The sequence below is a fragment of the Ochotona curzoniae genome, unplaced genomic scaffold (genome assembly GCF_017591425.1).
Source record: "Ochotona curzoniae isolate NIBS_2020 unplaced genomic scaffold, NIBS_Ocur_1.0 patch172, whole genome shotgun sequence".
NCBI classification, from domain to species: Eukaryota; Metazoa; Chordata; class Mammalia; order Lagomorpha; family Ochotonidae; genus Ochotona; species Ochotona curzoniae.
The window spans coordinates 37580-50746 of record NW_024466720.1 but is presented as its reverse complement, the minus strand read 5'-3'; the positions used below and the strand labels follow the sequence as shown (position 1 = coordinate 50746).

Below are 13167 nucleotides of genomic sequence, written 5' to 3'. Positions count from 1 at the left end.
GTGGGCGTTGAGGATGTGTGCTAGAGGGCCTTGAATTGGGTTCTGGTTCAACCCTCCGCTGGCATCCCCCAGGTGCCATTGGCTGCAAAAGGCCAATGCCCATGCTTGGACCCCGGTGCTCGCCCCGGCCACTAGCACCCCAGAGAGGTCGCTCATCTGTGCATCCCTCACCCATGTCACCAGGGGGAGAAACTCATGACTTCACTTTCCCACCCAGCCTAGAATGTAGATTGTTTCTAAATTTTAGAAACATGTTGCTTTGCAGTCATGTAACTAAGAAGTTTTGTCTGGCACCCATCTGTGTGGTCTGTAGGCAATCCTCTAACCTGAGCTTTAGGCCTGATCTTAAATCTTTCTGTACCCCCAGTACCTGCAGCAGTGCTGTCTGTAGCCATGAAACTGATAAAGGCTGACTTATCTGCCCAGCCAGGAGTAGAGCAGATACTTCTGCCAGGCTGGAGGGAAGAGCCACCCTCACCCGGGTCTCTGCAGGGGATGGGGTGGGTGGACACGATTGCATGAATAAGCCTCATGATGAGCTGCTGGCGACAGCTTGGTGCCCGGACATAACCTAGGGAACATGGCTCAACACCCCTGCACCTGACTACAGTATGGTCCTTTACAGATGAATCTGCCCAGAGCTCCATGAAGGAGAATCTGATGAAGAAGGAGCTGGAGGAGGAACGGTCCCGGTACCAGAACCTGGTGAAGGAGTACTCCCGACTGGAGCAGAAATACGACAACCTGCGAGACGAGATGGCCACTCTGAAGGCAAGGAGCCCAGTCCCACTGCCCTGCCCACCTTCTTGACTCTCACCTGTGTGCCCTGCCAGCTGTTGGCACAGGGTACCAAGCTGATATATGTACCCTGCTGGCCACTGCTGTTCTTGCTTCTGCTGTGGCAAGGAGCTGGCAGGACTGCATGATGCTGAGTTTGCATATAGACTCTAGATAAGAGCTGAGGGCAGATTCTACCTGTGTGTGTTGTCCATACTGTTTCCTGTCCTGGGAGCCAGCAGTGATGTAGCTGGAGAATTCTATCCTCAGCTTCCCCTTTTGTGTGGCACAAAGGCTCCCGAGGGCCTGAATACATCCATGGGTCCCTGCGAAGCACGGGGTGGACAGAGACACTTCGTGACTTTTGGGATTTACCATTTTCTCTGCAACCCCATGACCCCACCTCAGGTTCCCTCCAGAAATGCATACTCCCGTGTTGCATAGAAATTGGGAAGAAAAATGGTATAGGAATGCACACAGAAATCTAAAATTATCCACCCAAGCTCAACTTCTAATTGGAAAGACAAACCAGACTTCCCAAAGACATTTGTACATGACCCATGTGCATGGGACCTCACTGTTCTGTGGCTCTTCCCTATGTGGGGCTGGCAGAGTGCAGGTGCAGGGAGGGCCCGTGGGAGACAGACCAGTGCCAGGAGGCTCAAGGAGAGACCAGGGACAGGGCTGCCTTGCTGCAAGTTTTGAGGGCGAGACCCGGGACAAAGAGTCATTCCCCACTGGACTTTTCTGAAAAATTAGCCAAAGGCACAGATCTCACTAAGAGACAAGAACTCGGACCCCACTGTGGAGCCCTGTTCCCTCCTGACTGCCCTGTTGGTTAGCAGGTGTGAGGCTTTCTGGCATTAGCTCTACTTATCCATGTCCCCAGAAGCAGTGATGCCTGTTCTTGTTGGCAAATGAGAAAGGAGGCCAAGTGCCAGTGCCTGCAGCTCGTGCATTCAGTCCTCAGGAACTTCACTTATGAGCCATCGTGCATTTTTGTTTCAACAGCAAACCCCAGGCCACAGGCGGAATCCGTCAAACCAAAGTAGCTTAGAATCCGACTCCAATTACCCCTCCATCTCCACATCTGAGGTCGGAGACGCCGAGGATGCCCTCCAGCAGGTGGAGGTGAGTCGCTCAGGCTCCTGGCTGCTGGGCCACCAAGAACGAGTGGGGTTGCATACCCCAGGTGGGGCTGCCCAGCCACATTGCACTGACCTGTGGATGGTGGCCAGGGGCCCAGATGCCCATCCTGGAGAAAGGCTCGCTTGGGCTGCAGTGGGTTTACCTGGGTGGTGCTTGGGAATCAGCATTTCCAATGTGAAGTGATGCATGCCACTGCTCTCTTTCTGTGCTGTCCAGAGTGGGGGTGGGTAGGACACACACAGTTCCTGGCTCCTCCCACAAGCCCCAGAAACCCACACAGACTGGTGGAATGGGAGGGATGAACTCAGTCATTAAAACAAATGCAGCTCAACACCACCATCTAGAGTCACAACACATATGGTGATATTGACAAATGTGCAGGAGGACCCCTCCCACAAGACCTAGAAACTGATAAAACCCAGAGACCACTGCCCCCTCACGCCTGCCATGCTGAGGGCCTGTATCTGTCAGTGTAGCCTCTTAGACACCCTGATTAATGGGACCCCTCAATGGACTTTGTGGTCTTTGTGTAACTCTGTCAGAGGCCCCTCAGTGCACCTGTAGCATTTGGAAGAACTCCTAAGCACACAGACTGCATGTAAAGTACCTAGAGATGGCCATGAGGTTGAAGTGATTTGAAACAACTGTTTTCAAAGTTTTTGGTGTTCTGAGAAACAGAGAGGAGAGTGCCTGTCTTTTCTACCTGTTGGTTTGCTCCGCAAATGCCTCAGTGGCTGAGTTGGGTTGGGCTGTGTTGGGCCAAAGCTGCAGGCCAGAAACTCCTTTTCCCACATGGGGAACAGGAACCCAACATCTTAACCCATCACCTGCTGCTGGTACCTAGGTACTTCCAATACAGGATGCCTGTGTCTCAGCTGCCAGGCAAGACACCCACCCTACAAGTGTGTTCTGAGCATGTGTCTGTGCCAGACACTACTGCTAAATGTAGGACAGCTAAGGTAACCAAGCCAGACAAGGTCCTTCCCTCAGCACACTTCCTCAGTGGAACATCAGACAGTGAGCTGTTAGCAAACAAAATGTGTGATTAGACTGCAGAGGTACTGCTGCATGTTCAAAAGCAAGAGGATGATGAGTGATGGGGTAGAGGGCTAGAAAAGGAGGTCCCAGGAGCAAGGGTCTTCTTGCGGTCACACAGTTGTGTGTGGCTGCTTGCTCTATGCTCTTACTCTGTGAGGCCTGTGGATTCACTATTGTAGCCTCTATAGTCTAGGTCCCTGTCTAGTTCTCATTGTATGTGAACTCCAACCGTGCCACCTTTGGTTGGCCTATGTGACTGCCTACACACACAGACATGAGCACTTGCCTCACGAGTTCTTCAAGGAAGTCGACTGCTTTAAAGCCAGCTAAAGACTAAATTCGAGCTGACAGAGCCGAGCTATATTATCACAGAGGGGCGTACACTGACTTAAAATCCACACATGTGTGCTCAGAGTGCCTGCATACAGGCAGGTACACTCATGGGTCCTGTCACCCCTGCACTTTGCAGAACCCTGGAGATCACACCCAGGCATGAACCTGAGGGAGAAAACAGTCTTCTGGGAAATTCCTGGTCTGTTGGATAGATGGATGCTGTGGCCGGGCAGGTGCAGGTTCTGTTTCGAGATGCAGTTAAGTCAGGCTGGTGGGCATAGGGGAGGGCATCTGACAGCTTGTATCCAGTGCTGGGCAGCCACATCAGTTCTTCATCAGGAAATGTTATGTCCTGACTCACAATTTCTCAAGTGCTAAATGTAGGACAATTAAAGTGACCAAGCCAAACAAGGTCCTTGCCCTCAGCACACTTCCTCAATGGAGCGCTTTCCAGAATTAAGTTCTCTTAACGTCCAAAGAAAGGAGCTGTGTCCATATCCATTTGTTCTCAGAATCTATTATGAGTCACTTGAAGTGGCTGCCACAGGAGGCATACAGAATGGCTGAGGCTCCAATGTTGTCTGACAGACGGCAAGCTTGGAACACTGCTTTTAACATGAGACGTGCTGGTTGGCTGGTGCTGGCATTGCACTGGAGACATGGATTGATGTTCAGAAAGACAGCAGGAGACAGTTTGGCTGATGGCGCCAAGTGTGCCTGTTGTGTGCCTTAAAACCTCCTTGTGCCTGCCCCTATCTGTCATTGAAGGAGATTGGCCTGGAGAAGGCAGCCATGGACATGACGGTCTTCCTGAAGCTGCAGAAGAGAGTGCGGGAGCTGGAGCAGGAGCGGAAGAAGCTGCAGGTGCAGCTGGAGAAGAGAGAGCAGCAGGACAGCAGAAAGGTCCAGGTGTGCAGAGGGACTGCAGTGCCCTTAGGGGTTGAGGCGGGAGAATGGCCCATCCGGTGCTTGCCAGGGTTCAGGTGGCAGGTGTGACTGCCTGGGCTCACGTGGTGCTGACTGGAAGAGGGCACCTTGTGTTGTCTAGGAGGGCTCCACACCACCAAACTGGGCAGGAGTGAGCTTCCATGCTGTTGCCAGAGTGGGGATTTTCCCAGGGAAGCCTGGCAAGAGAGAAGGGCTTGGTATCATCACCCACTTACAAAGAGAGCAACTCATGCCAGGAGGACTAGAGTGTATAAGAGTGTAAACATGGCAAAAGTCAGAGTTGAGCAGAGCCAACCTATTACCCTTTGGTAGGTGGACTCTGCCATAGGCTTAGCTTGGCCCATTGGACCATGCAGTGCCCTGCCTCCATCCAGATTGCTGTCAGCCTCCTGGGCCTTGGAAAAGAAATTTTTGAAACCTTAGTACTCCAGCAGTAGTCGCTGCAAATCAAGGACCTATTGGATGCCTGTGCTGTTTTCTGGTTCCTGGCTGGTGATAGGCATGGAAAATGTGTATCAGATGCAAAGATGGGGGAATGTAAGAAGTCCTCAGCCACTGAGGAATTTAGATTCATTTAGGATAAACAGACCTAGCACTGATGGAAATAGGAAACAATGTAGTGAGTACTTACATGCAGGCCAAGTGGAGTGCAGACCCAGGGACTGTGGGAATAGGGAGTGCCTGTTGCTTTGGCGGTGAGGAGATAAGGACCAGTTCTCATTTCTCTGGAGAACGAAGACCACTTCTTGTGGGCTGCAGGCCAGTTCCAACGGGAGCTGACTGGTCGTGGGTCTGGCTGACGCTGTTGGCCGGGATTGCAGGAGTTCACACTGCAACCCCGGCTCAGTTTGCAGCATCCGTCTCACCTTTCCAGCCAGACGTGTGGCCCATGGTCTGCGCTGCTGCCAAAGGCTTGATTCTTTTCCAGAGCAGTAAGTGGGGAAAGAGATCTCACAGGTGGATTTCCATTTCTCAGGCGGGTTGTGTCCAGAGTGGGGAATAAAAGGGTCAGCTTTGTCCAGGACTCCTCCCTTGATCAGGGGAGCTGCCCTACCTGCCAGATGAGCACAGGTCCAATACAGCTGGCTCAACTTGCAGTGGGGCTTTATTCCCATATAAAACTCATCCCAGATCAAAAGCATGACAGGTCCAAAGTGCAATGAGCTTGGGCTGAGCAGCCAGCCTCCCAGCTCAGCAGCACAACCCACTGGAGGCTGTGGGTCACTTTCCCTCGTGATGCTGCCCTCCCACTCTCCAGGAGTGTAGTGCTGTGTGTCCCTGGCCCAAGAGCAGGACAGAATCGCAGGGCAGTCCCTATTGTATATATACCAGTTTCACACCGTCACAGAGTTGAACCTTCCTAAGTTGAGAATGATCTATGTAAAGCCACCCAGGCAATGTCAAGCATAATCAACCCACCCAGCCACATCCCGGATCCCCCATCACTGAAAGGGCCAGATAATTTTGTAATCTTGGGTTAGAAACTTCTCAGTGCCAAATCTTCGGTGCCAGTTTCCTTGGAAAATAATCATTAAGTGAAAGAAGAGTAGTAGGGCCTCAGTGCTGTCACAGATAGAGCTTCTCTAAGCCGAATACCCTGGTTGATAGGAGAGTACAGACTGCCTCAGCAGCATTCTGTGCTTTTTGAGGTCAAGTTCTTGGAGCCACCCTTTGTCCCAAGAGGAATTTGGAGCTATTTGACTCTTTATCCTAGAGAGAGATGGCCCTGGGCCTCACTCTGAGGAGTAACCAGGAAATCTGAACTGTACCATCCACATGGGGGTGACTGGGCTGCCACAAGAGCCAGCCTCTGTGATGGCCACCAGCTACCAGTGTGTCTAACTGCCCTCCTTCTCCCCGTCTGTCTCATTCTGTTTCCTCAGGCCCAGCAAAGCCACCTTGGCTCCCAGTGTGATTCCAAGGGGCTATTCACTCAGAAATGTGTCTGCCAGGCTATCTTAAAATGGCGCCTGGAGCTAGTGCAAGTAGCCTCTGTGGTCGTGGGGGCAAATCCGTGCCATGTCAAACACAAGGGCAGACTTCTGCCTGGGGCAGCATTGCCTTCTACCACAATTGATGGCCGGACATGGGACGGAGAGTGGTAGCTTGGAGATCATCTTTCCCCAGCTTGCAGGCCTGGAAGCATGCAGCAAATGGAAGTGATCTTCACTTGGAAAAAGTGGTGGAAAATGTGCAGCCTCCCATCACCCCCATCTGTCAACCCCAGGCCCTCCTAATGCTCCCACAGCTGATGGCAGCCATACCTGGACCTCAGGGTCATCTTACTTGGGGCTTTCTCAGTTCTCAGCCCTTCTGCTTCAGAGGACCATCACTCAGTGACCGATTCGTGAACCTGTGTACATCCGATAGCAATCCTGTAATTACAGGAACCCTTGGCTCAGCTGACTCCTAATGGGTGTTATTCCAGCCCTTCCCAGCCACAGCCACCAGCTTTAGCATGCACCAGCTGTCCTATCACTTGTTGTAATGCCACAAAGGGAATAGGCCTCTAAGCACAAGCGATTAGAGTTGAGACTGTAGAGGAGCACACCCCACCCCACCCCCAGGTGTACTTAAGCCCAGCTCACAAGCCACAGAGGAGGTGTGAGTGTCCTGTGGCTGCCCAAGCCAAGTGCTGCAGACTGGATGGCTTTGAACAGCGAGAAGGTACTGTGAATTGTGGAGGTCACAAATCCAGGTGTTGACACGGCCGTGGGGTCTCGGTCGCTCCCAGAGAGAGTCTGTTCCATGCCTTTCTCTTTGCTGCTGATATTGCTGGTGGTCCTTGGGGTCTGGGCCTTGCTGTTGCCCCCCTCCAGCCTCTGCCTCATCTTCATATGGCCGTCTCCCCTGTGTGTGCATCTGGCCATCTTATAAGGGGTTCAGGCATCCTGGATAGTTGTTTACCATAATGAGCTCATCCACAAGAGCCTGGTTGCAAATCTGGTCAGAGTTTCTGTCAACCAGGAGTTAGGACTTCAGCGCATTTTGCTTTTAGGGAAGGAAAGCAAGATTCAACCTCTGACAGATGTCACCCATTTTCCACCTGTGTGTGCCTGGGGGCAAAATGAGATCAAGTAAGGAGAGCTAGGGTGGGAGGGGGCTGTTTCTGAGATACTTGGTGATAGCCAGATGCAGAGCTGCCTATCAAAGTGGGGAGGAACTGCACTTGTGGAAAGCAGGGGTGCAAACACTTAAGCGTTTGCAGAATGAACAAGCCTGACCCTGGCTGATTGCAGACACTTTGCTCGGCGCTCACCTGTGACACCTTTCTCCCTCCCCCACCCCATCTGTGCAGGCAGAGCAACCAAAGAATGACTTGGATTTGGACCAGGATGCAGATCTAGCCTACAACAGTCTGAAGGTGAGACTCATGCTGCATGCCCTCCTCCCTGCTATATATAGCACAAAGCACAAAGCTAGTGTCAGGAGACAAGGTCCCACCTCCAGTGTGCCCACCAGCAGGGCCACAAACAGACCACTTCCCCTTTTCACCCTTTCACAAGGAAGGAACAATTCGTGTTGGCTCTATAGGATAATGGTGCATGCTTTTCCACCTGATGACAGTGTTAGTGAAAATGTGACCATGGGGGGTAAAATCACTCTGGGAAAAAAAAAACACAGAATTTGCATGGGCAGGTGTAAGGTGGGGGCATCTCCTGATGTACCAAGTGCTGGCCCCCCAAAGGAGATGGACCAGAGGGGGATGGTGGAGAGTCTCGGGTTGAAAAACAGGCCCATGGCAGGGAGGAGAGGGTCAGAACAGCTCCACCCCCTTGCTCCCGAAACTTTGGCGATGGGGAAAATTTCCTAACACGATTGTGTTAGATTCCTGAGCCGATTTCTAAGCACTGAAAATCCTCTCAATGCTCTCAATATTGATAATATTGCTATGATCAATAATGCTGTGAAGAGACTTCGAGAGAGACCAGGTCATCTCCTAAGTAGCCCCTGGCAGTCCTTTGGGGGCTGAGCAGGGTCACTGCAGGGATCGCTCTTGTGGCTGGACTGTGGGACAGAGCCAGTTCCCAGCCTCCTCTCACCATATGGACCCAGTGAGTCTTACTGGTTTGCAATGGGAAGATGTCAGGACTGTGGGCTAGAGAACAGTGGACAGAATGGTGCTCCTCCATTAGCAACATTCGCACATCCTTCCCCTCAAGGCTGTGCTCCACGTGATGGTTGCCTTTATGGGCTGCTTTCCGGAGACATACTCAAGTTCTAAACAGACCACATCCCTATAAGGAACTACATGTATCACATGACTCAAAAACTGCATCAAATCCAGAGAAGGCGAAATATACACGTTTTTAAAAAGAAGATAATGATAGCCACTTGTGCTGGCTGCCATGCAGCCAGCTGCCTGTCCCATGTCTGTCTGGTCTGGCCACTTGATAAGAGGAACCTTGGTGACTGAAAAGGCATCCCAGGAGCTTGGGGGTGGGACACGGTGCTGTGATCCTCTGCTCACCCTCCCAGAGAGACCTCCAGCCTGCCCAGTTGGAACTTCTGCTGCGTGGAAGAAGGCTGTTTTCAGCTAGCCCTGTAGGTGGGGCAGGGGAGGCCCCCTTACCCTGGAGACAGCCCCGCAGGACGGCTGCTGGGAGTGACACAGGTGTGGCCCCTGTGCTATCTTCCAGAGGCAGGAGCTGGAGTCAGAGAACAAGAGGCTGAAGAATGACCTGAACGAGCTGAGGAAAGCCGTGGCAGACCACGCCGCCCAGGACAACTCCACACGCAGCTCCCCTGATGGTTATAGCCTCCTGCTGAACCAGCTCAGGCTGGCCAACGAGGAGTTGGAGGTGCGCAAGGAGGAGGTGCTCATCCTTAGGACGCAGATCGTGAGTGCCGACCAGCGCCGGCTGGCTGGCAGGAACTTGGTGAGGAGGCCGGGCAGGGGCGCCACTAGGGGATGGGTTTGTTTTTTTCTCATGCGGTTCCGTCCCCACTGAGGAGGAGAGCAGACTCTTCTTCTGGAGTTTCCTCTAAAGGCAGAGCAAGGGGCTGGCTGCTCTCTCAGCATGACCACTTCTGAGAGATGGTTCTAGAAGCTTCTGTGGTTAACAGGAAAGTATGCAAAAGAAGCCAAATGCAGAGTCAGAGAGAGATGCTGAGGTGGTCTTGTGAACCATCTGAAGTGGGCAGGGGAAGCAGGTTCAGCTCTCTGCCCTCTAGGGTGTCACTTCCGTGCTGTAAGTTCCTGATGTTCTCACCTTCTGGGGCAGTTTGTGGAGCCCCGGGGGGTAGGGAGGGGGGCAAAAGCCACCTCTGGCCATGGGCCCTGGGCACCTGAGGCTGGAGCAAGTGGGCAGTAATGAGCAGGTTTCCTCATGCTCTCTGCACTAGGGGCACATTTTCTTCTTCCACTGCTCTGCCCCTCTCCCAGGCCTTTCGAAATGGGCCTTCTGTAGTCCTGCCAGGGTTGACCTGCCATGACCTGGGCTGCTCCCAGCCTCCTGTCCCTTCCAAAACCTCTGTGTATGACACGTGTCACGGCAGCTGTTTGCACATTGAAGTCACTTACTCTTCATCGGGGGCCTTCCAGGAGCCCAACATTAATGCCAGAACAAGCTGGCCCAACAGCGAGAAGCATGTGGACCAGGAAGATGCCATTGAGGCCTATCACGGTGTCTGCCAGGCAAACAGGTAAGGCCTCTCACTAGATGCTACTGTGGGCCTGGCTCAGCCTGCTCCACTAAGACTTGTTTCCAGGCACTGACCATACATCCCGTGTTGGGGTTGGGGAAGGCAGCTGACAATTGCTGATAGTCTTAGGAAGACTTGGTGGGACCCACATCCCCTGAGAAGGATCAGGAAATGGAGCAGCCACGGGAAGGCAGAGGTGAAGGGACCAGCCAAGAATGACATTTCTCAAAGAGAGGAAGATGGCCTAAAGGGAGCCTGGCTAGCCATGGGAGCCTGCTCAGCAGCTGTTGGGGCCACACCGGGGCAGGCCGGCAGCCAGCACACAGAGGAGCCGTCCCCTGTCTTTCGGGGGAGAAGGCTGGCTGGGCACTGCCAAGGCAGGAAGGGAGCGTCTCACCTCTCATGCAGTGCTGAATAGGGTTTCCTAGGTTGTCCTTCCAACCACCATGTCTGGTGCCTCCTCAGAGGTGAGCCAAGCAAGGGTTAAGGCTGGAGAGGGAGGCGGACAGGCAGCCAGGCCAGGGCTGCATGGCAGAATGGAGAGCCTGGACACAAGCCTGCTGCCCACTGACTGTTCCATGAGTGACTCAGTTTCTTCCTGTTTGTTTTGGGGGGCAGTTGTAGCAGGACAGGCACACCTCCCCGCTCCAGGACACCCCTCCGGGCAGTACTGCTTCCCTGCTGCTCTCTAACTTCCCCTGCCCCTCTGAGCATCCTTTGACAACACAGCAGGCCTCTGCCCTGGCCACTTCAGCCAGTGTTGGTTCAGAACCGCTGAACATAGCCGACACTTGTGAAAAGCATCACTAGGTGGCGCTGTGTGCGTCGGCTGCAGCTTTTAGCACAGCTCCCCAGTGCTACCGTTCCCACAGTTTCTGATCCAGTCCCACCTACGGCATTGAGGACACAGATTCCACCCGGGATAGGGGTGGGGACAGCACCCAGTTGAGTCCAGGAAGAACCCTGGAGGCCAGGCCCTGTATTGATAGTCAGAGGGTGGAACTGTTGCTGCAAGCGGGCCCCAGCAGGAAACCAAGAGTATCTCAAGAAGTAATTCTCACTGAAGGAGGGGGAGAGAGAATGAGGGTGACTTTTACAGGTGAAACTGGAGCCAGGATTCAGTGCTTTTAAATTAGCTCAAGTTGAAGAAGCGAAATGAATAGCAGAGAAGGACACAGGTGAGCTGAAAGTGAAAAGAACACAGCCAGTGGCAGTGGCCAAGCTGCAGGCCCTCCCTGTCTGGGATCCAGCCCCAGCTTAGATTTTCCCAGGGGCTGCTCAATCATTGGATTTGTCTTGCTTTCAGAGCAATAAAGATGGGGATGATAAAATAAAAATAGCTTTTATTATAGCTTAAAATAACTCCACTTGCTGCAGATCCAGCATACAGTAGGAAACTAATGGCCTGAGTTAAAACAGAAAAGGAGCAGGGGCCTAGAGCGGAGAAATGACAGTGTGGGGGGGCATTGAGGAGATGTTACCCAGCCTTGTGATTTCCCTGGGCCTCCCTGTGTGGGCTGCCCAAGCTCCAGGGGCTTTGAAGACCAAGGGACAGTGGCCCTGCCCCTAGGCTCTAGGGAAGAAATGAAGCATTTATTTGGGTACAAACAGCCCCCCCCCCCCGTAATCTCAGGCTGGTGTTGTGGTATAGCAGGTTAAACCACTGTCTTCGAGCCAGGTATCCCATGCAGGAGCCAGGATTCCCAGCTGCTGATCCAGCTGTTTCCACCTCTGCCACCCACACAGGAGACCAGGGCAGAGTTCCAGGCTCCTGACTGTGGTCTGGCCCAGCCCTAGCTACAGAGTCCATTTGGGGGTGAACTGATCAATCTCTCCCTTCTATGTGTGTGTGTGTGTGTCTTTTTCACTCTGCCTTTCATATCAAGAGGTTCAAACTGGATCTGAAATCCAAGCATGGCTCAGGGCATGCATTCCCATGACCTTTGGGCAGGCCCCGTGTAAGTGAGCTTTACGCAAGAGCTCAGAGCCCTTTAGAATGTCACTGCAATCCATCCCCTCCCTGGGAAGACAGGTGAAGTTTCCAGGAATGCTCTGCAGTTTCTCACTGCTGTGTCTGTGGCTTCTCATGTTTTATATGGCAAGGGGAAAGAGAGACGAATCTTTGGAATAGGGCGCGGCACTGTGACTGCACACAGGGATGCCCCCTTTTGCAAAGAACTGGATTCCTATGGGCTGCAGGTGGCGCCCTGGATGGAGGGACCCCAAGACTCCTGCAAGATTGGGTTCCTCTTATCTGGGCACATAGGGTTCTTTAGAGCTGGCTGTTTTTTCATTTACTCATGTGCCCAGGCTACCCAATTCTCTGACTTCGCCTTTGGCCCTGATGCCTGGTGTGTTACAGAATGCAGAACTCTGGGCACTTCCCACCCTGGCTTATGATGGCTCCCAAGACCCTCACCTGTGACAGAGGGGGCAGCTAGAGTAAAAGAACCCCATGTTCAACTCTGATGGCATTCTCTCTGGGTCCCCCAAGAACTGCAGCTGCTCTCCCTTCTCCAGCTACTCATTGGGGTTAAAGCATTGGTCACCAGGAAACCCTAAGTAGTATGCCTAAGAAGGTGCCATGCTAAGCTCTCAGCCCTCACCCATAACACAGCTCGAGGTCACTTTGTGGTTTGCTGGGACACAGGGCACAGGGGTCAGCAAAGTGCAGCAAGGGAAGGGAAGAGTCCACGACCAGAGACTGGATCAGGGAGGCCCAACTGGGTGCAAGAGTCCCCAGGGGAGACTTGGTGCCAGAGGCCTTTTTCATTGCCCTGCTGAAGGGAGGAGCTGGGACGGTATCGGAGCACCTAGCAGCCAGAGGTCATGCAGCACCCTGGATTGTGCTCCTTACCACCTTCCCTTCCCTCACTTCAAACCCCAGGGTGGCTGAACTGGGGTGGGGAGATGGGATAGGGCACTTCAGTGACTCATGTAGGCCACACACACTCTAGAGACAGTGCTGGCCCCTTGAGAGCTGGGTAAGATTGGAGGGGTGCTAACCATTCTGGCTGGTGGTGCTTCCTGCTGCCTCCCAGGGAACCTGAGATACAACCAGAAGGGGGAGCTCATGGTCACTGAAGTCTTTGGCAGCAGTGGGTGGGGCAGTCTGCCCACCACACCCCATAGGATCTCTCCAGGCCCAGGGCAGCAGTCAGCACAGGCCCAGAGCGCTTTGCCAGCATCAGCAGACACCAAGTTTGTAGCTGTGCCTTTATACCTGATTCTGTACCAAGAGCTGGAATTAGAGTCAGCTGATTGTTTAAGCCACAG

General features: G+C 53.1%; 1 protein-coding gene across 1 annotated transcript in view; it reads left to right on the top strand.

Moving 5' to 3' along the window:
* LOC121166535 (unconventional myosin-Vb) overlaps positions 1-13167 on the top strand; it is a 114645-nt gene that overhangs the window by 73847 nt on the left and 27631 nt on the right. The window contains exons 21-26 of the mRNA XM_040995715.1: positions 626-771; positions 1789-1908; positions 4066-4206; positions 7544-7609; positions 8886-9125; positions 9791-9891. Of these exons, the coding sequence (XP_040851649.1) occupies positions 626-771; positions 1789-1908; positions 4066-4206; positions 7544-7609; positions 8886-9125; positions 9791-9891 (814 nt within the window). The remainder of the gene's footprint in view (positions 1-625; positions 772-1788; positions 1909-4065; positions 4207-7543; positions 7610-8885; positions 9126-9790; positions 9892-13167) is intronic.